This window comes from Bison bison, unplaced genomic scaffold (genome assembly GCF_000754665.1).
Source record: "Bison bison bison isolate TAMUID 2011002044 unplaced genomic scaffold, Bison_UMD1.0 scf7180017864367, whole genome shotgun sequence".
Classification (NCBI taxonomy): Eukaryota; Metazoa; Chordata; class Mammalia; order Artiodactyla; family Bovidae; genus Bison; species Bison bison.
Window position 1 is genome coordinate 5,419,822 of NW_011494939.1, and position 23,204 is coordinate 5,443,025.

The window sequence follows — 23,204 nt, forward strand, 5'->3', positions numbered from 1 at the left end:
AAGGATAAACAAAATGTGGTGCATACACAAAATGGAATAAATTATTCAGCCTTAAAAAAAGGAAGTCCTGTCACATGTTATAATATGGATGACCTTTGAGTACATGTTAAGTGAAATAAGCCAGTCAAAAAAGACGAGTACTGTATGACTCCACTTACATGAGGTATCTGAAGTAGTCAAATTATAGAAACAGAAAGTGGCATGATAGTTTACCAAGGGCTGGGGAAGGGGTATAAAGGGAAATCATTGTATAATGGGTACAGAGTGTCAGTTTCACAAAACAAAGAGTTCTGGAGATGCTTCATAACAATGTGAATATACTTAACTTCACTGAACTTTACACTCAAAAATGGTTTAAATGGTGTATTTTATGTGTTTTTTTTTTACCACAATTTTTAAGAAGTTAAACAGAGTACCATATGACCCAACAATTCCACTTCTAGGTATACTCAAATAGAAATGAAATGAAAACATACGTCCACACAAAACACATATATGAAAGTTTGGCAGCAGCATTATTATAACATGAAGCCAAAAAGTGGCAATAAATGTCCAAAAACAGATGAATGAACAAAATGTGATATATCCATATAATGGAATATTATTTAGCCATAAAAAGAAGCACGTACTGCCACATGCCACAGTAAATGAACTCTGAAAACATTACACATAAGTGAAAGAAGTGAAATATTATACATCAGTCAAAGAAGCAGCCACAAAATGCCTCTATTATGTGATTCCATTTTTATGAAGTGTCCAGAACAGGCAAATCCAGAGAGAAAGAAAGTGGCTGTCTAAGGACAAATGGAGGAGAGGAACAGGGAGAGACTGCCACCGGCTATGGGGTTTCTTTACAGTCTAATGAAAATATTCTGGGCTTAGGTGATGGTGATAGTAGCACAAACCTGTGAATATAATAAAAACCACTGCATTGTATTCAAGTTAGCACCTGAACAACACGAGTTTAAGCTTCACAGGGCCACCTATATGAAGATTTTTCCAACAATAAATTCTATGTTACTACATGAGCTATGGTTGGTTGAATCCACGGATGCAGTGTTTTTGTCAGTCACTCAGCTGTGTCTGGCTCTTTGCAACCCCATGGACTGTAGCCCACCAGGCTCCTCTATCCATGGGACTCTCCAGGCAAGAATATTGCAGTGGGTAGCCATTCCCTTCTCCAAGGGGATTTTCCCTATCCAGGGATCAAACCCGGATCTCCTGCACCACAAGCAGATTCTTTATCATCTGAGCCACCGGGAAGTCCTCCACAGATGCAGAACATCCAACAAAGTGCCGTCTATAAAGTTATTCACAGACTTTTGACTGTGTGGATGGTCAGCACCCTAACCTCAAATTGGTGTCCAAGGAAAGGACGAACTGTGTTTTTATTTTTAACGATGAATTAAAAAAAGGATATACTGATTTGGAAAGCACTGTTGGGGGTTCAGTGATTTCAAGTCTATCTTCCTCCTTAGCCAAGGAAGGGGGTACAACCTCTTTTTCTATTTTCCTGAAAAAAGACTATCCCAGTGGAGTTCAGTAGCTAACTACAGCATCCCTTCCGTTTCTGAGATGGGCCAGTTCATCCCCCCATAGCTCTCCTATCTGACTGAAGCTAGTCATGGCCAGTCCAGACATTGACAAGCACATACATCCATGGAGCAGCCAAAGAACTGAGTTCAGCAGTCCCTACCTCAGGTTCCCTGAGAACCAGGACTACAGGCACAAGGATCATTCTGTCGGCCTTACACAGTGGCTATAATTTCTTCTCCTGGAAAATATCCACAAAACAAATTAAGCACTGGTCCCACAGCATCCTGGAATCAGGGGAAATCCAAAAAGACTATCCATCTTCCATCTTCCATCTTCCTATGAAAGCAAGACTAACGACAACCTAAATATCCATTAATAGAAAACTTGTTACAATAGTATTCATTTGCATGGACTACTAAAGCACCATTCCAAAGAATGATCTGGGATGCTGGTAATTTCCATTTCTTGATCGAGGTGCTAGTTATGTAGATGTGCTCAGTTTGTGAAAATCAGTTGCACATGAAGATGACATGTGCAAGTTCTTCTAGGTACACTTCAATAAAACATTTTTTTAAAGCATACAATAGATCTACTTATATCAGTAAGGAATGTCCTTTCAAAATACTAAGTGAAAAAAAATAAAGATGTAGAGGAGTATGTATTACATGCTACCATTTATAGTTTAAACCATAGTTAGATGTAAACATAAACGCCTATAAAACAGATGCTTTGGAAGAATACATAAGCAACTAAAAAGGCAACAGTTATGGATGGGGAATGGAACTGGAAGTCTACAGTGAGAGAGATTTATTTTTTATTTTATATATTCGCTCATTATTTTAATGTTACCATGCACATTTATTCATTTCACAATGATAGATGCCTGCTGCCTTGGGACAATCTGCTGCAATCTGGCTTATGAATCAGCATCAGATACCTGGAATCAGGGAAGGCTGTGTGGTTTATCAGAAAAGTAATGAGTGGAGGTTTGCTACAGCAGAAAGTGAAAGGATGTAATAAAAGGCGTATTTTCTGAACTAAAGAGTTTGTTTCCTATCTCCAGCCCTTCTAGCTGTGTGATCTCAGACAAGTTAATTAACCTCCCTGAGCCTCAGTTACCCCATTTGAACAATGAGGATACTTCTAACAGGGCTCTTAAGATTAATAATAAGGACTAACAATAACATGTGTATTTGCAAAGTACCTACTAACATGGTACTTGCAGCCTAGATGGCACCCGAGCATTACTTTTCTTATCCTTTCCCCTAGAACTAAAACTAAAAAATAAACTAATCCTGGTAGAAACAGAAGAGCAAAGAAGAAAAACACAGACTTTAGAGGTTGGGACACAAGGATCAAGGGCCTGGGGTGCAGCAGTGCTTAAACTTTGGCACTGACGGTTGATGCGAACTAGTATAGGAACTGTGACGCCAGCTTGTTGAGATTTTGCTCCCCATATTCCTTCTCCCTGTCCCCTCCTCGCTCAGATACAATAATTTAGCGGGTTCTTCCCTCTCAGCTTTACCTGAAACCCAATACAGTAGAGTCAGCATTCTGCTGAGCCAACAGGAAAACCTGACAAGTGTCTCACAGGCACCTCTAAAAGCTAGAAATGGAGGGGAAAACTCTCTGTAGGGGTGCCTGGGGACCTCCAGTACAGGCTTGCAAGTCTTGCACAGTAACACAATACAGGAGACTAGCTGAAAGATAAAAGTACCAGGGATGAGTCTAACTTTGAAGAATGCTACTTGATGCACCCCCCTCATCCTACAGACACCAACTGAACTTTAATAATTTTTTCAGAGCAATATGAAGTTTAGGGAGATGTATCTGTAAAACAATTAAGACCCAAAGAAAGTCCTAAACTAGGTAAGAATAAAAAGATTAAGGGATTAAGACCAGTTCTTTGGTAGATACTGACACAGTGACTCCCAGGGACGAATTGAGATAGAAGAGTCAAAAACTAGGGGCAGCCATCAGCTGCTCTCAGCTCTAAGGAAGGACGTTTTCACCCCACCTTTCACTTTCTGCTATAACAAACCTCTACTCATTACTTTTCTGATAAACCACACAGCCTTCCCTGATCCCAGGTATCTGGATGCTGATTCAAAGCACAGATTGCAGCAGATTGTCCCAAGGCAGCAGGCGTCTATCATTGTGAAATGAATAAATGTGCATGGTAACATTAAAATAATGTTAGAGAATACATGAATTTCACCTTAGTGATTAAGTAAATTATGATAAAGTAAATCCCTTATGATTTAAACTGTTCTTATCCAAACCTAGGAATCCAAAGAGGTGTGAATAAACCTGAGATACCCCTTGCTGCACCTAAAGCTAAGGGAACAAATGCATGTGGATAAAACATATTGCTGTCTGAATTTGCTATAACCAAAACCTTGCCACCCAGATTCAGGCAGCAAGGAATTCTTACATGAAACGTTTGGCATAAAACTGCAAAACCTTTAACCTGCTAGAGATTTCAAGCTGCCAGTGTCTAGGTATGAATACTACAGAGCAAAGAAGCACACTAGTCTCACAGAGCTTTGAAGACTCCCTAGGTCAGTGGCCTCCTAAGGACTTCAGTTCTTTCAAAACACAAAAAGAAAAAAGAAAACCACTCAGAGGACCTCCACAACTCGAGGAAAAGGTGGCACAGAATAAATCTATCACCCCATAAATCAATCCTCAATAAAAGCCAGCTGAGCCAACCTCACTTCAGATCAACCTAAAGCAAACAACCAAAGCGAACCTCACTTCAGATCAGCCTAAAGGAAGCAACCAAAGTGCTAAATAAGCAAGTCAGTGGAGTGAACTGGCACCTCTGAAAAGAGACAAGATATAACTAAAGCATAAGTTTATTAACCACTGAAATCTTACTATGCGGCTAACTGATTATAATGCACCACGAACAAGTGTAAGGCTAGATTCACTGCTATCAGCATAAGTATGTCCTGAAAGAGGAGTCTGAGATAACACTGAACAGATCAAAGAGCATTTCTTCAGCCTTTAAAAGTCACTTAATAAACCTGACAATAAATATTTAAGATCGTTAGCATGACCATTCCGGAGAAGGCAATGGCACCCCACTCCAGTACTCTTGCCTGGAAAATCCCATGGACGGAGGAGCCTGGTAGGCTGCAGTCCATGAGGTCATGAAGAGTCGGACACGACTGAGCGACTTCACTTTCACTTTTCACTTTCATGCATTGGAGAAGGAAATGGCAGCCCACTCCAGTGTTCTTGCCTGGAGAATCCCAGGGACGGCAGAGCCTGGTGGGCTGCCGTCTATGGGGTCGCACAGAGTTGGACACGACTGAAGCGACTTAGCAGTAGCAGTAGCAGCAGCAGCATGACCATTCACATTTATGCGATTTGAAGTACTTTACACTCAGGCTCTTAGTCAGACTGCAACGTCATCTAAGGGAAAGAATTCTGATTTTTAACTACCTCCAAATACCAACTTCTTTGAATAAACTATTTCCTGGCATGAAAAAGGTTTTAATTTCTGATCCCACATTTCCTCAAATGTTAAACAACAAAATCTTTATCATCTTCAAAGAACACTAGGTATCAACTAACTGTAAGGCACTCTGAAAATATCAAAAGAAATTAAAACTCTGCTACCCTAAAGGCTACTAATTTTCAAAAAACAAGCAAACAAACCAAAAAGCCCAATTAATTCCAATGGAAACACAAGTGTTATTACAGAGTTTCTTTTGAAAGTTATCATTTATTAAGATTTTACTGGCTAATCAATTATATAGCTGGCAATATACTTTGAAAAATCTCAACCTTTTGATTCAAGATCTCATCAACACTGAGTCACTCAATAGATTTTAACCGAATGTCTTTACTATGTGCCATATAAACTGTCACCTTGCTTATTTAACTTATATGCAGAGAACATCATGTGAAATGCTGGACTGGATGAAGCATAAGCTGGAAACAAGATTGCTGGGAGAAACATCAACAGCCTCAGATATGCAGATGGTATCACCCTTATGGCAGAAAGTGAAGAAGAACTAAAGAGCCTCTTGATGAAAGTGAAAGAGGAGAGTGAAAAAGCTGGCTCAACATTCAACATTCAAAACATGAAGATCATGGCGTCCAGTCTCATCACTTCATGGCAAATAGATGGGGAAACAATGACAGACTTTATTTTCTTGGGCTACAAAATGACTGCAGATGGTGACTACAGCCATGAAATTAAAAGACACTTGCTCCTTGGAAGAAAAGCTATGAAAAACCAGGACAACATATTAAAAAGCAGAAACATTATTTCACCAACAAAGGTCCTTCTAGTCAAAGCTATGGTTTTTCTAGTAGTCATGTATGGATGTGAGAGTTAGACCATAAAGAAAGCTGAGAGCTAAAGAACTGATGTTTTGAACTGTGGTTTTGGAGAAGACTCTAATGTGGTGTTGGAGAAGACCCTAATCCTGAGAAAGACTGAAGGCAGGAGAAGGGGACGACAGAGGATGAGATGGCTTGATGACATCATTGACTTGATGGACATGAGTTTGAGCAAGTTCTGGGGTTGGTGATGGACAGGGAAGCCTGGTGTGCTGCAGTCCATGGGGTCACAAAGAGTCAGAAAGGACTGAGCAACTGAACTGAACTGTGTGCCAGATATATGCTAGGAGTTACAGCAAAAATGAAAAATCTCAACATCGTTCTCAAAGATGACACATGTACAATTATATAAAGCAGGTTGCATTCAGTTCAGTTCAGTTGCTCAGTCGTGTCCGACTCTTTGTGACCCCATGAACGGCAGCATGCCAGGCCTCCCTGTCCATCACCAACTCCTGGAGTCCACCCAAACCTATGTCCACTGAGTCAGTGATGCCATCCAACCATCTCATCCTCTGTCATACCCTCCTTCTCCTGCCCTCAATCTTTCCCAGCATCAGGGTCTTTTCAAATGAGTCAGCTCTTCGCATCAGGTGGCCAAAGTACTGGAGTTTCAACTTCAACATCAGTCTTTCCAATGAACACCCAATACTGATCTGCTTTAGGATGGACTGGTTGGATCTCCTTGCAGTCCAAGGGACTCTCAAGAGTCTTCTCCAACACCACAGTTCAAAAGCGTCAGTTCTTCCGTGCTCAGCTTTCTTTATAGTCCAACTCTCACATTGATACCTGACTATTGGAAAATCCATAGCCTTGACTAGATGGACCTTTGTGGACAAAGTAATGTCTCTGCTTTTTAATATGCTGTCTAGGCTGGTCATAACTTTCCTTCCAAGGAGTAAGCGTCTTTTAATTTCATGGCTGCAATCACCATCTGAAGTCATTTTAGAGCCCAGAAAAATAAAGTCAGCCACTGTTTCACCATCTATTTCCCATGAAGTGATGGGACCGGATGCCATGATCTTAGTTTTCTGAATGTTGAGCTTTACGCCAACTTTTTCACTCGCCTCTTTCACTTTCATCAAGAGGCTCTTTAGTTCTTCTTCACTTTCTGCCATAAGGGTGGTGGCATCTGCATGCATTTTAAGTTATTAAAAAGTGCAACGAATTCAGAAAAAAAAAATTCCCCCCTGCAGGAAATAACGTCTAAACCATAAGCTTGAAGACTGGATCAATTCCATCAGGGAGACAGAAAAATGAAACCTTCCAGACATATGAAATAGTCTGAATGAAGAAACAAATGCATCTTTTCTCCACTTAAGTAGGTATCAAAAATTAAGAGTACCATTAAGTCTAACCATATTTGAGGGAAAGCAGTATTTTGCTATTTCTCTAGGAAGATTTTTTTCCTTTATCTGTACAACTGTTAACTTACAAATCCATTTCCTGAGTTTCTCAAATAACTAACTGCATAATTTTTAGAATATTGCACAAGTTTTACCTTGAAGAGCCAGAACTGTCTTCCATAAAGTGAAGTCACTCAGTCATGTCTGACTCTTTGCTACTCCGTGGACTGTAGCCTACCAGGCTCCTCTGTCCATGGGATTTTCCAGGCAAGAATACTGGAGTGGGTTGCCATTTCCTTCTCCAGCTGTCTTCCATAAAAGCTTACCAAAAACAAATGAAATTATCATGGTGATACACATGTTATGCTCACATTTAAAGAGGATCTTATAAATGGCATGGTGTAGAAGAGAAAACTGGCTCTAGGATGAGACAGACCTGGATTTTGAAACTCAGTTCTTACTTAGTAGCAGTGTGACCTTCGAAAAGTTCCTTCTCTGAAAGCCAGTTTCCTTATCTGTAAAAGGGGAGATGACTACCCTGTAAGCAACCCTGTGAGGTAGGGAGACAATATGTATAAAGTCTGCTGTATAAATAAGGTACTTAATCAGCGTTCCCTTTGAGTACTTTAATAGGATAGTAATAATTACTCATAAGCTATTCACAACCTAGGACTTTACAAGAGAGATCATTTGATAAGTATCATCTAGATTAAAATTAGAAAATAACCCAGAGCCTCATATATACAGTACCTTTATGCCACAATATTTTCAAACCATTACATTAGCCTGAAGGTACAGAAATTCTGTCTTCTACACCACTGATGAGCATGGTACAAAAGCCATTGACTACGACATACTGTACCTTTTGGTTTGATTTCTCTTCCCTTGAATGGCTAAAACGTGTAAGCTAACACAAACCTGTCACAGTCCGCTGGCCATCACTTAGGTTATTCCACCACTTGTTAATCTAAAACAGAAGGAAAACGGCTTATCACCATATGGTAAATACTTTCAGTCTATGTAAATGAAAAGCAAGAAAGAAAATGCTTTGTGCATAAATGAGAGTCCTCATCAGTAAAATCTCTACTGAACAAGAGACATAATAAATATGTAGTAGAGTGGGAAGCACTGGTGTTTTACAGTCAGACAGCCTGCATTCTCTACACAGAGCCACCGATCAGCTCTATGACCTTCAACAAACTACTTCTAAACTTCAGTTTCCTGATAGGTACAATGGAGATGGTAATAGGTACCTAGCAGTACTATTGTGAGGAGTATCAGGACATATGTAAAGCACCTAGCACACCATCAAATAAGTGATTATTCACCAAGGCCCGATCTAGTTTTAAAATTCCAACCAAGAATATTTTCTACCAAAAAATACCTTAAGGTATAATATTAGATTGAGGTTTAGAACAAGACAGAATCCTAATCTATCAGGGACACACGTTTAACTTTTTATAATTGATATATGCCTAGAATGGGGCTTCCCCGATGGCTCAGTGGGTAAAGAACCCACCTGCCAATGCAGGAGACTCAGGTTCAATCCCTGGGTCAAGATCTCCTGGAAAAGGAAATGGCAACCAGCTCCAGTACTCTTGCCTGGGAAATCCCATGGAGAGAGGAGGCTTGCAGGCTATAGTCCATGGGGTCACAAAGACTCGGACAAGACTTAGTGACTGAGCATGCTGAGGTGATGCCTAGGATTTGCTTTACAATAATCAGTGGTGGGAAAGGATGGGAAGGAAAGGGGACTAGACGAAACAAAGTCGCTGTGTGTCAGTAACTGTTGATGCAGGGGTTCATTATACTATTTTCTTTATCCTCTTTACTCTTTTACTTTACTTTTGAAATTTTCCATGATTAAAGTTTTATTCATGTATAATTTTTTTATTTATTTTTGGTCACACTACGTGGCACGCAGGACCTTAGTTTCCTGACCAGGGACTGAAATCATGTTCCCTTGTAGAGGGAGCTTGAAGTTCTAACTACTGGACCGCCAGGGACTTCCCTCCATGATTAAAGCTTTTTAATTAAAAAATATATACATGTTCTCACCATGAAACTTGAGCCAGACTTTGTATACTAATACTGAAAGAAATCCAAGGTCAGAAAAAAAAAAGTTACAACTCAGTATGTATTTGATCCATATTCAACAATGATTTCATTTTTGTAATTCAGTTGACCCTTGAGCAGCAGAGGCTTGAACTGCACTGGTCCACTTAAACGCAGATTTTTTTCAGTAAATATGTACTACACCATATACACTGTACCATCTGCAGCTGGCAGAACCCACCAACATGGGACCACTGTTCCGGAGGGCCAACTATAAAGTTACATGCACGTTTGCCACTACGTGGAGGATCAGCGCCTCAAGCCCTGCATTGTTCAAGGGTCAACTGTAAAATTAAATGTATGTGAGCTCTCACACCTTACTTGCTGCAGTAGTGTGGCATGGGTTCCCAGGACTTTCATTCCCCATGTTTTCTTTATGTGTTACTTCAACTTTAACAAGATTTTACATTTTATACCCTATCATTTACCTATCTCAAACAAACTCATCTTTGGATGAAGATTATGTATGTCATTTGTGTCATTTTCACCATTTCAAGGAACAATTTGGATACCAAAACTTTATACTTCAGAAGCCTATAGCTTTTAAAGGGATCCAGGAATGTGGAATAGGTCAGCACTACTATCTTCTCAAACATATTGTACTAAATAAAAACCTTTGCTCATTATTGCAGGTTTTACCCGCAAAATTACATCAATTGTTCTTCTGACAAAAGCCTCTCTAGAACAGGTAGGGCTCATGCTTTTTGTGTTGATGGGGAAACAAGGAGGAATGAATTCTCCCAACTTAGAGGAACCTCAACTATCATTAAGAAAAAGAACACCCACGGCTGCCCTCTCAGCCTCTCACTGGCCAGGAAAAAAGTGGAAGGGGAAAACCGAAGAGGACACCAACTCATCTCCAAACTGGAAGGGCAGTGTGCTGCCACGAAAAAATAAAAGGAAGTGCCTGAAAATGAAAGATTCACAAATTGGCCTACAGGCTCTGCTCAATAAGCACTGTCAAATGAAACAAAATATATGCTTTCTCTAAAAGGTGAGGAAGGTCATTAACATGCATATGAAGTAAGGAAAAGTTCTAAAAGCTCTGCATTTGTACCCTTTTCTTGCATCCTCAATCCAAGCACAATTAGAAACATCAACAGTAGGTATTTATCAGAGACATATAAACATAATGTCACTAAGAAGCTTTCTAAAATCCACACAGTATCTCTACCCCTCAAACATAAAACGCCCTCTGATTCCAACATGTACTCCAAAATCATCCATCCAGATGATGCAAGTAAAAACAGTGGCCATTAGAAGAGCTGGAAGAAAATGCACAACAGTAATTTTTAACAACTATTTGTGGTGATTCTTGGTATATGTGGGTAGAGGGACGAACTTCTTGAAACACTTGACCACCACAGTGCCAGCCATATAAAACATTAATACTCAGTGGCTCAGTCAGTAAGGAATCCACCAGCAATGCAGGAGATGAGGGTTCAATCCCCTGGTTGGGAAGATCCTCTGGAGTAGAAAATGGCAACCCACTCCAGTATTCTTGTCTGGGAAATCCCTTGGATCGAGGAGCTTCATGGGCTACAGTCCATGGGGTCGCAAGAGTTGGACACAATTTGGTGACTAAAACTACTACAGTGAATAAACAAGAATATTAAGTGCACTGACTTCATATCTACTGACCTAACGTTGCTATTAAAAACACTTCATAATAACCAGACTTCAAAAACTTATCAACTAGAATAAACAAAAGCCACGTTTATCTTTACCTCCTTTCTGAAGTCTCCTTCCTTCTGCGGTCTTATGCTATCCAACCAATCAGCTTTTATACCATCAAAATAACTTTGGACCTTGGATTTCAGTGATTCATATTGCCAAATAGCAGCTGATCCAAATGCACAGCCTGTAAACTACATAAAACAAACATATTACAAAAAATTTTTTTAAGAAATAGACCTATACATAGTTTCAAGGATATTATTTCATTTTCATCACTTTTTATGAACATAAGGAACATCGGGTACACTGAAACTTATTAGGTGAACATTTCACTGTTTCCCATTTTATTAACTTCACAGTACCCTGGGACCTGCTTACAATTAGAACTTTTTCAATAAAATTAAAAATATCAACTCAGTATCACCTGCAATGTTATACCAAGTAAGAGGCCCATGAGTTTCTTCTCCAGGGCTTACATGAGTGAACCATGCGCTAACAGCAATTACCCCATTCATGTTTTCTTATAATCACGACTCCAGATCCTTTTGATGCCCCTCCATGTGTCATTAAAGGAGCCCAAACACGACGAACAGTACTTTAACGCCACACCTGAGGCAATGTAGGTAACTCATATTAATGTGAGCTCTTACCCCAACAGTAAAAAACAAAGGCTTTACAAGAGTCCTTATAGGATAGGGAGAAGGGTAAAAGGCTGTTTCTTCTACAGGAGGAATCAAAGCACTTCTCTTGTACGCTTCACTACTTGTGTCCGATCTTCGTGGTTCAACCTTCCTGGGTGCTTTTCTGAATCCACATTTTTGCTGAATAAAAAAGTTAAACCTACAGAAGAAAATAGCAGATTAGAAACTGAACTGCATCTTGCCAACAGCAACCTCTATGAGCCTCCCCTCTTAGCCTGCAGCCACCAACTCAGTTTACTCTCGCTCTGCAGCCCCAAAGCCACCGAGACTCCTGCTCCCGGGAGGATTCAGTCAAAACAGTGAACATGCTCTTCTGAAAAAGGAGAGACACACTGCAGCAGCTTTACAGGGCATGTCTGGACTATTACTGTGTATCAATAAATAAAACAATTTGTACTCCTCCTCCACACAGTTTACAATCCAATAAAAAGCTTTTTTCTTTTGTCAAATGGTAATTTCTCCCAGGTAGACCAGGCAGAGGCCTCTTCCTGACTGTTCTCATTATACTCTAAACATACTACCTTTCTACACTCATAAAACTGCTTGAAAGCAATCAGACAGGTCTTCTCATCTTTGTAACCCACACCCTGAAACACTCTGGTTGAGTAAAAAGAAAAATTTCATTTCTGTGGCCTGGATGACATCTAAACAAGTAATTCAAATATATGTCTCGAGTCCCAGCCTCAATTTTCTTATCCTGTATTTCCAACTATATATTGAATATTTCTACTTGGCTGGAGAAGGAAATGGCAACCCTCTCCAGTATTCTTGCTGAGAGAATCCCAGGGGCAGAGGAGCCTGGTAGGCTACAGTCCATGGGGTCACAAAGAGGTGGACATGACTAAGCATGCAGGCATGCTCCCCATCACTTCAAAAACCAATATATTCAAAAGGGAATTCAGCCCCCTCTACAAACATCTCCATTTTCCGAGTTCCTTACTCCTTCGGTGGTCCCACAGTTCTCTGAACCACTAAGATTAAAAATCTAGAAGTTATTATTCTCTCTCCTTAATTTTTACCATCTCCTTAATTCTTACCATCTAATTAAAAATCAACTCTGGCAAATAACATTCTTTCCATTCTTAATTTAGTCCTTTATCTCATGCCTAGTTTATGTCAACAGCTTATTTAAGTTCAAACATTTGTTTTAACATGTTGCATTTTCTTCTTTCCTCATATTATTCTTCCACAAACATTCAACACCTCCTCAAATGCTCTCTCAGAGGACCAACATTCTCTCCTTAATTCCAACACAATCCATTAGCTCATCCCTTCTGACCTGGAATACTTTAACCATTTCCTAACAGATTTCATTGCTTTTAATACCTCCCTACTCCAATTCATCCTTCACATTTTATTAAACGCAAATACCTTTCTTATTCCCCTGCCTGGAACCACACAGTAAATGTCTCATCATCTATCAAACTTCGAAACACGCTCCTTTGTCGCAGGATGTGCTTCTCTAACTTCTTCTGTGCCCTTCAAACTTCAGCTCACGTCCTCCTCCAAGCAGCAGTCCTAACCTCCCCCAGGCTGAGTGTATTCTTTGCACTCCTAGAGTCCTAAAATACCTTGTATATACTCTTAACCTTCTCTCATTCACTGGCTGTACTGTAATTGGATTGTCACTTCTGTATTCATTATATCTCTACCACCAAGGCCAATCCCTAATAAAGAAAGGGTCAACAATTACTTCAGAAAAAAGGGATCAAGAACAATTATTGGTTTTATTTTGAATAACTGAAAGGAAAGTGCTACCATTCACTAAGACAAGGAAAATCAGAAGCACCAAAACAGGAAAGTAGAAGGAGAGATGAATAATTCCATCTTAGGCACTGTTTAAAATGCTTGCAGTCATTGCAGCACAATTCTATCAGCTAAAAAATTGGAACTTAAACTGCTATCAACTGGGGAAAGGAGAAAGTTTGGTATATTTATATGATGGAATACAGTTGTCCCTCAGTATCTATTGGGGATTGGTTCTAGGACCTCTTGCAGATACCAAATTCTGGATGTTCAAATCCCTTATAGAAAATATAGCTGACATTCCCCATCAACATGGTTGAATCCATGGATGAGAAAGCTGGAGATACACAGGGCCAACTGAACTACTCAATGAAAAACTACCGATCACACATCACAGATGAATCTCAAAAACACTGAGCAAAAGAAGTCAAACACAAAAGAGCACATAATGCGACTGTGTGATGGCATGTATATATATATACACGAAGCTGAAAACTAGGCAAAAATTACCTGTGGTTAAAAAATAATAATCTGTGGTGATCAAAATCAATAGTGATTGCTTAATCACTTGACTGGAAAGAGGCAAGAGGGAACTTGCTGGAATGATGGACATTATTTTTAGGTGACAGTTGCACAGGTGTATACATCTGTCAGCACTAAGGGGCTATACACTTAACACTTATACATTTTACCAGATGTAAGCTATATTGCAATAGTGTTTGAGCACCCAGGTGATATCTAGCAGGCATATGGAAACATAAAACTCAGAAACATGGAGTAGCTACTGTTACTACTATTACTCATCTAACTTGCTCTTCAATACTGAGTCCACAGCACAGTTCAAATTTTCAGACATCACGTGGTAAGGATGGGTAATGATAAAGTAATTCACCTTAAAACTTTTAGTAAGTCAGAATTTGTACTTACAAATAAGTGCTACTCCTTTCAACAAAATATTTTGGAAAGCAATGCACTTATTCAAACAATGCCAACTGTTACTCAGACTGGCTCTGAATTCCTTCAGAATCTGTCACCAGGCTTATGAATTTGTTGTTTGTTCAGTTGCTAAGTAGTAACCAACTCTTTGCGACCCCATGAACTGCAGCACGCCAGGCTTCCCTGTCCTTCACCATCTCCTGGAGTTTGCTCCAACTCATGTCCAATGAGTCAGTGATGCCATCCATCTCATACTGTCACCCCCTTCTCCTCCTGCCCTCAATCTTTCCCAGCATCAGGGTCTCTTCCAGTGAGCTGGCTCTTCGCATTAGGTGGCCAAAGCACTGGAGCTTCAGCATCAGTCCTTCCAGTGAATATTAAGGGTTGATTTCCTTTAGGATTAACTTGCTTGATCTCCGTGCTGTCCAAGGGACTCTTGAATCTTCTCCCGCACCACAATTTGAAAGCATCAATTCTTCCATGTTCAGTCTTCTTTACGGTCCAACTCTCAGATCCGTACTTGACTACTGGGAAAACCAAAGCTTTATCCTTTAGCAAATAACTACTGAATGGCAAATTGCAAATCTACTTTTCTATTTCTTGTTCTATTGCCTGCTTTTACTGCAGACGCTAAGAAAGATAAATATCTTCACTTTATGAGGCTCTCCTATGGCTGCTGCTGCTGCTAAGTCACTTCAGTCGTGTCTGACTCTGTGCGACCCCATAGATGGCAGCCCACCAGGCTCCCCCGTCCCTGGGATTCTCCAGGCAAGAACACTGGAGTGGGTTGCCATTTCCTTCTCCAATGCATGAAAGTGAAAAGTGAAAGTGAAGTCGCTCAGTTGTGTCCTACTCTTAGCGACCCCGAGGACTGTAGCCTACCAGGCTCCTCCATCCATGGGATTTTCCAGGCAAGAGTACTGGAGTGGGGTGCCATTGCCTTCTCCGCTCCTATGGCTAGGGGTGGCCATATTATAGAGTTCTAACAAAATGAGACAATTATTTAGAAACCTCCTGAAAAGGTTTTGCTTATCCAGTAAAAATGGAGGTATCACTAATGTTACATCCCTCCCACTTCTTTTTGCCTTGAAAAAAAGGATGTAAGTCTCTAGAGACAGGGCAGTTATCTTGAATGTCAAGAGAAAGGCCAAGGACTTCAGGTACTAACCTTGACATTTTATGAGCAACTGAGCAAAGACAACAGTTACCTACCAATCATTTTAAGCTAAGTACTTTTTTTTACTTTACAATATTGTATTGGTTTTGCCATACATCAACATGAATCAACCATGGGTGTACACGTGTTCCCCATCCTGAACCCCACTCCCAGCCACCTCCCCATCCCATCTCTCTGGGTCATCCCAGTGCACCAGCCCCAAGCATCCTGTCTCATGCATCAAACCTGGACTGGCGATTCATTTCATATATGATATTATACATGTTTCAATGCCATTCTCCCAAATCATCCCACACTCTCCCTCTCCCACAGAGTCCAAAAGACTGTTCTAGACATCTGTGTCTCTTTTGCTGTCTCGCATACAGGGTTACTGTTACCATCTTTCTAAGAGCTAAGTATTTCTCTCATATATTTAAGCAACAATTAACTTACCACCAAGGGCATTCCTCCCCACTCCAGTACTCTTGCCTGGAAAATCCCATGGACGGAGGAGCCTGGTAGGCTGCAGTCCATGGGGTCGCTAAGAGTAGGACACGACTGAGCAACTTCGCTTTCACTTTTCACTTTCATGCATTGGAGAAGGAAATGGCAACCCGCTCCAGTGTTCTTGCCTGGAGAATCCCAGGGACGGGGGAGCCTGATGGGCTGCCGTCTATGGGGTCGCACAGAGTCGGACACGACTGAAGCGACTCAGCAGCAGCAGCAAGGGCATTCCTAACTGATAACACCTTTAAAAGTGTGTCAATCCTTTGCAATTGGATTTGATTTTTCTTAAATACTCCAAAGTAATTTAGACTAATGTGCTTAGCCGCTCAGTTGTGTCCAACTCTTTATGACCCCATGGACTGTAGCCCACCAGGCTCCTCTGTTCATGGGATTCTCTGGTCAAGAATACTGGAGTGAGTAGCCACTCCTTTCTGCAGGGGACCTTCCTGACCCAACGATTGAACCCAGGCCTTCTGCACTGCAGGCCTCCTACATTGTGGGCGGATTCCTGACTGTCTGAGCTACCAGGGTTTAAGCCCTAATTTACAGCGAGGTCTAGTAAACAAAGCAACACCACTGTGTGTCAAAAAACAAAAGATGTGACACAAAGTTACAGGAATACATTTCCTTTCAATGTTTCCTTGTAAATGGTTAGAAATTGTAACCCAGTGTAGTTGGCAGCTGGTTTTTCCCCCCCCGCCGCCCCGCCCCGAGTTGTGCCACAAGGTTCCCAGGACTTCAGCTCTCTCATCAGGGGCTGAACCCAGGCCATGGCAATGAGGTCCTCGTAATCCTAACCACTAGGCCACACTTTTCTCTTTTTAGACCAAGAAATATGAAGGATGAGATTTCTTTGTATCTCCAATAGCTTAATACTACAGGATATGTACTCAATCGCTTCTAATGAAAGACTACTTCAACAGTTCTTCAACTCATTTACAGTTCTGAAGCACAATGCCTGAGAAGGAACACAAACATGCCAGGTTGGGAATCTGGCTTTGTGTCAAAGACTGATGTTTATCTTGAGATAAACTTTTGCCTAGACTAATGTTTATCTTGAGAATCTCAACAAAAGTTAAGTGTGGGGCTGAGGACACAAAGAACATGATACACAAACTAGCCCCAGGTACAGTTCAGATGCAGAATATATATGTTACAGCTGGACATACAGAACTTATTGGATAGAATTAAGTACTGTGACTTGGTTCACTGAACACTTATTCCTTTCACCTAAGGTACATTCGGGAGAAGGCAATGGCACCCCACTCCAGTACTGTTGCCCGGAAAATCCCATGGATGGAGAAGCCTGGTAGGCTGCAGTTCATGGGGTTGCACAGAGTCGGACACGACTGAAGCGACACAGCAACAGCAACAGCAAAGGTACATTCATATGTTGCAGGGACTGGGAAGCTACAAACTGTTTTACAGATATCCTTTCGGTTAGAGTCGTGACGTGACCAACGCCTTCTCATCAGATTCGCCAGCCAGAACTGGGTTTAGTGAGGAGGCAGGACACAGGCATCACTCCCGAGGAAGGTGGAGGCAGCACAGTTCCTGCTCTGGTCAGCAGATCCATATCTAGCAGCAACTTCCCCAGTTGCCTCATTTATTATTGCATAACAGACTGCCCCAAGACTTAGTTGTCCTGAAACCCTAATTACATCGCATGACTCTGTGAGGTAGCTGCCCTCGGCTGAGCAGTTCTTCTGCTGGTCTCATCTGGAATCACTCATGCAGCCAGTCATCTGGCTGCTCAACTGGAGCTGGAAAGGCTACGATGGCCTCCCTGCCATATCTGGAGCCTCAGTACTGGCTGTTAGCTGGTTCTTTCTAAATGGTCTCGGTAATCTCTAGTCTAGTCTAACAAGAGCTTTAACCATAGGAGTGAGAGTGTTCCAAGACAGATAAGGATAAAGCTGCAAGGCCTCTTGAGGTCCAGACTCTGAACCTTGCACATTACTTCTTCCACATGCCAACCCTGCTTCAAGAAAAAGGGAAATAGATTCCAGCTTCAGATGAGAAAAGCTGCAAATGACTGTGGCCATGTTTTAAAATCTACCACATTAACTGTGGCAGAAGCAGTTATGACTCTGAAAGCATAGTCTGGAACAGTAATTCTCAACGCTGGCTCCTGAAGAGGAGCAGAATACTCCACCCCCAAATATGCTACTTTGGCACGGGGATTATTTTGAGCTGAAGACAACTGAGAAGCAGCAGATATAAGAAAAACTCTCTGCCCTGCCCCTATAGGCCTAGAAGCAGGATACACACTTGTAAGGGTGTACCCCCACCCGTCTCTACCAGAAAGGACAGAATTAACCACAAGACAACTCAAGACCCTTAAGAACTCAGAGAACATCAGAGGAATCTACATAACAATCTTTACTAACTCGCCCCTATATTAACTTCCCACTATTTGCTGCCCTAGAAACTCAAAGTCCTTTCCCTTTGCCTTCTCATTTCTCTAAAACTTTGTTGTTCTTTTGTTAAAATGTATATAAGACCAAGTTCTAACCATCCCTTTTGGTTACTCATCACTGAGTACTTCCAGGTATATGTACAAAGCACATTTTCCCCTTGTTAACCTGGTTTTTTGTTAGTCTGGCAGGGCCCCAGTCAATAAACCTAATATTGGTAGACAGAAAACAGCTTTTCCTTTCCTATATTATACCTTAGTATTGCCTGGTAAGCTCTTAAAAACAGGACACCATGGCTTCACATCAGACCAATTAAATTAGCATCTCCAGTGTTCTTGCCTGGAGAATCCCAGGGACGGGGGAGCCTGGTGGGCTGCCGTCTATGGGGTCGCACAGAGTCGGACACGACTGAAGTGACTTAGCAGCAGGGATGGGATCAGTGAGTGCATCAGTATTTTTTAAGGGCTCCCCGGCAACCCACTCCAGTGTTCTTGCCTGGAGAGTCCCAGGGATGTGGGAGCCTGGTGGGCTGCCCTCTATGGGGTTGCACAGAGTCAGACTCGACTGAAGCGACTTAGCAGCAGCAGCAGCAGGTTTCTCAAGTGTGGGAGGGTTGAAAAGTTGAGATTTACCACAGATGTGGGGAAAACTTTAGTCTCTACACAAATCACCTGGGGATCTTGTTTAAAAAAAAAAAAAGATTCTAATTCAGTAGGTCTAGGGTGACTCTGAGATGCTGCATTTCTAAACAAGCTCCTAAATTCCAGACTGACAAACTATGGCCTGCAGAGAGAATTTGGTCTTCCAACTTAAAACAGCTTTTGCATTTTTAAAGAGTTGTTTAAAAGAAAAATAATATCTGACAAAGACCTACATGGCCCTATTTTCTATCTAGACTTTTATAAAATAAGTCTGACAAACCCCTGTCCTAAACTGCTAGTTCATGAACCACTTTGAATACCAGGAGCTAGAAATGAATCCCCCACTCTTCCAACAATAGTTCCACTTAAATTACAATAGTTATCTACAGGTTAATCCTAACTAATTAGAATTTAAAAAATAGGATTTGTAAACAAACAAAGAATTCCAATAGGAAAGTTTAACTAGGACTGACAGTGAGCATTTTTGGCTCATTCCCAGCATAACATCCACATCCTCTTTCCCTCTCGAAAGAGTACCCTGGAATTTCCAGCCATTTGGTTGGGGGAGGTACACCAAGCTCCTGACTGGCATAAGCATGTCACAGTTATTTTCTTAAAACTCATCCTGAGTTAATACGTGGAAGATTAAAAGGGAAATAAATATACCAGATTTTACTAATTTGTCAAGTATTTAAATATATCTTAAGACTGTCATCCCAGTCTAAATTTAAGATTTACGCTCCATATAAATGATACATACAACTCAAAAATTATGCAGGCTTCTTTCAAGCCTAAACCATTTTTCAGAAGTGCTGCCAACAGTTTGACAATGGTAAAGTTTCTAAAAACTCTAAGTGAGATGTTCTTCATTTTCTGTAAAGAGCCAGACAATAAATATTTTAGTCTTTGTGAAAAACAACTTATATCTCTGTGGCATACTGTTCAATCTTTTAAAGCACAGAAACCATTCTTCACTGGCAGGCTGCTTTGGGCCTGCCATTATAGTTTGCAGAAATTTTGAGGAATATCACCACCTGTAGTTCTTGTTAAAAAAAAAAAAAAAGCAAATTCTCAGCCACACTTCACTCCTGTTACAACAAAAAATCACAAGGACTAAGCCCAGACCTCTGTTTTAATCATATCACTGACTTCATTCCTCCATATACTAATTTTAGAACTTCGAGAAGTGAAAGCAGATCTAATAAAGTTACATACAAAGAAACTTGCTTCTTTCTAGAAGTTACATTTCGGGCTTACCCACAATCTCTTTTTCAATGTCACCCCAAATAATGTCAATTTCAAACTCTGCATATGAATGACAAACTAAAACGTGTGATGGTAATCTTCAACACCACATGTATTTGTTTCAAATGGTCTCCATTTTTACTGGAACCTCCTCTTTAACCAAGTTGTTCTTCTTTTCCTTTCCCTTCCTAACACAGATCTTGAATATTGAACACCTGTTGCTTCCTAATAGCTATATTCACTCTTCTTCCCTCTCAAACTATGCAATTTCAACTGGGGTTTGGAATAAAGAATGGAATCAGGACCACTGATATAAATTACCACCTCCACCTGACCTCCTCATTCTCCCATCTCCTCAGGAGTTTTAGGTTAGTGCTAAGGCTCCACGTTCCCCTGTATCATGAAGTTAAGTACAATGTAAGCCAGTTTACCACAAATCTCTGATCCTACATTCAGTGCTTGTTTAGAACTACAGGTTCTTTCCCTCTTCTCCCACAACCCACCTCCTTTCCCCCAACCCACCTCTGCCCACCAGGCAAGTCGACAGGATTGAGGTAAGGCCTGGGAAATATACAGACACTCCAGATGATCTGAAAATTAAGGATGGCTCCACCATATTGGGGAGAAGGCAATGGCACCCCACTCCGGTACTCCTGCCTAGAGAATCCCGTGGATGGAGGAGCCTGGAAGGCTGCAGTCCATGGGGTCGCTGAGGGTTGGACACGACTGAGTGACTTCACTTTCACTTTTCACTTCAATGCATTGGAGAAGGAAATGGCAACCCACTCCAGTGTTCTTGCCTGGAGAATCCCAGGACGGGGGAGCCTGGTGGGCTGCCATCTATGGGGTCACACAGAGTCGGACACGACTGAAGTAACTAGCAGCAGCAGCCGCAGCAGCAGCCACCATATTGGAGCCTCAATTATTTACCACTGGCTAGAGCTGGTGTTCCAGAGAAGGCAATGGCAACCCACTCCAGTACTCTTGCCTGGAAAATGCCATGGACGGAGGAGCCTGGTAGGCTGCAGTCCATGGGGTTGCTAGAGTCAGACAAGACTGAGAGACTTCACTTTCACTTTTCACTTTCATGCATTGGAGAAGGAAATGGCAACCCACTCCAGTATTCTTGCCTGGAGAATCCCAGGGACAGAGGAGCCTAGTGGGCTGCCATCTATGGGGTCGCACAGAGTCAGACATGACTGAAGCGACTTAGCAGCAGCAGCAGCAGAGCTGGTGTTCACGGAGAAGGCAATGGCAACCCACTTCAGTATTCTTGCCTGGAAAATCCCATGGATGGAGGAGCCTGGTAGGCTGCAGTCCATGGGTTTGCTAAGAGTCCGACATGACTGAGCAACTTCACTTTCACTTTCATGCACTGGAAAAGGAAATGGCAACCCACTCCAGTATTCTTGCCTGGAGAATCCCAGGGACAGGGGAGCCTGGTGGGCTGCCGTCTATGGGGTCACACAGAGTTGGACACGACTGAAGCGACTTAGTAGCAGCAGAGCTGGTGTTGAACTAAACACAAGGCTTCTTGCTATCATCTATCAGGTAGACTTCAGGCACTCATCTAACCAAGTAAGAAAACGGGGAACTGAAACTCTGTTAAACAACAGAAAGAAAATTCAGAGCCAAATACACACTAGAACGTTAGATAAGGGATTTCTCTCAATTTATAGTTGAACTATTCTAATGCAAAAAGGGCAAACACTGATAGACCATACTCTTCACACAGCTTCTACTCAGGAAAAATCAAGTTTTCTTTCCAAGTCATCTGAAAACCAAATATTCCTTTGTCTCAACTCGTTTAACAGAAAAGCCTCTCCTACAATTTTGCAAGAGGCAAAGTGATGCCCTCCTCTGACTCCGCCTTCCCTCATAAATTCCTCTGAAGAAGTAATCTGTAGAAAAACAAAGCTTTTATAAAAATTGATAAGAGATTAAAAACTAGGCCCTGCGACTCTACCAGCTGTGTTAATTCTTTATTTGCTCGCGGGATTACGAGGTATGGTGCCCAATCTGCCCTTTACAGATTACTTCCCCTTCCCGACACGCCCCTCCCGAGAAAGAGGCTACCGCGGGCTCACGGAGATCTGGGCCGGGGATGGTCACTGAGCACCCGGGGCGAGGTGGCGCGACGAGAAGCGAAGACTGGACGGAGGCGTAAGAGGAAGAGAGAGAGGAGGGACGCGAGAGAAGAGGGGGTGAGGCAGGGGAGGCACAAGAGGCCCGCACGGCCTCCGCACCTGAGGATGCGCGGCCGGAATCGCAGGTCTGAGACGCGAGAAGCCCGGAGGTCGGTCATTACCTGCGCCGGAGCAGCCGCGACGGGGCCAGGGCCGCAGTGAGCTCTTCATAGCTGCCGCCGCACACTGGCAGAGTCCACGCTTGTCCACAGCCCCAGCCTCTCTGCGCCCAGCCTCGCCACGCCATCTTCCCAACCTCTGCCCCACCATGGCCCGACCTTATCAACCTCAGCCGGAAACCACTTCCGGGGCGAGGGAGAACCATAGAGTGCCGAGGAGCAACCTAGAGCGCCCCCGTGCGGCGAAGCCCAGGTTCGACCTACGGACAGACGGGGACCCGAAAGCCGCCAGCCAGTCTACCGGCACCGCTCGGTCTGCATTTTGGAGGAGCGTCGTCTAGCCGCCCGGCCTACAGCCTACTGGCCCAGGGGAAAAAGAGGAGGGAAAACGAATTTACTGAATGATGCCATGGACCAGGCACTTTACTGCATTTATTACTCGCAAAACACTGAAGATAGATGTTGTTATTGTTGTTAGTTTGTTGTTTTCTACTGAAGGGAAGCGAGTGGAGGAACCAATATT

At 42.1% G+C, this 23,204-nt stretch overlaps 1 protein-coding gene across 1 annotated transcript in view; it reads right to left on the minus strand.

The window, feature by feature from the left end:
* The window catches only part of PARL (presenilin associated, rhomboid-like), a 54,550-nt gene extending 31,707 nt beyond the window's left edge, over nt 1–22,843 (minus strand). Inside the window, exons 1-4 of the mRNA XM_010855673.1 lie at nt 22,685–22,843; nt 11,678–11,867; nt 11,078–11,218; nt 8,154–8,202 (exon numbers count right to left, since the gene is read on the minus strand). Of these exons, the coding sequence (XP_010853975.1) occupies nt 8,154–8,202; nt 11,078–11,218; nt 11,678–11,867; nt 22,685–22,809 (505 nt within the window). The 5' untranslated portion in view covers nt 22,810–22,843. The remainder of the gene's footprint in view (nt 1–8,153; nt 8,203–11,077; nt 11,219–11,677; nt 11,868–22,684) is intronic.
* Nucleotides 22,844–23,204: the final 361 nt, after the last annotated feature.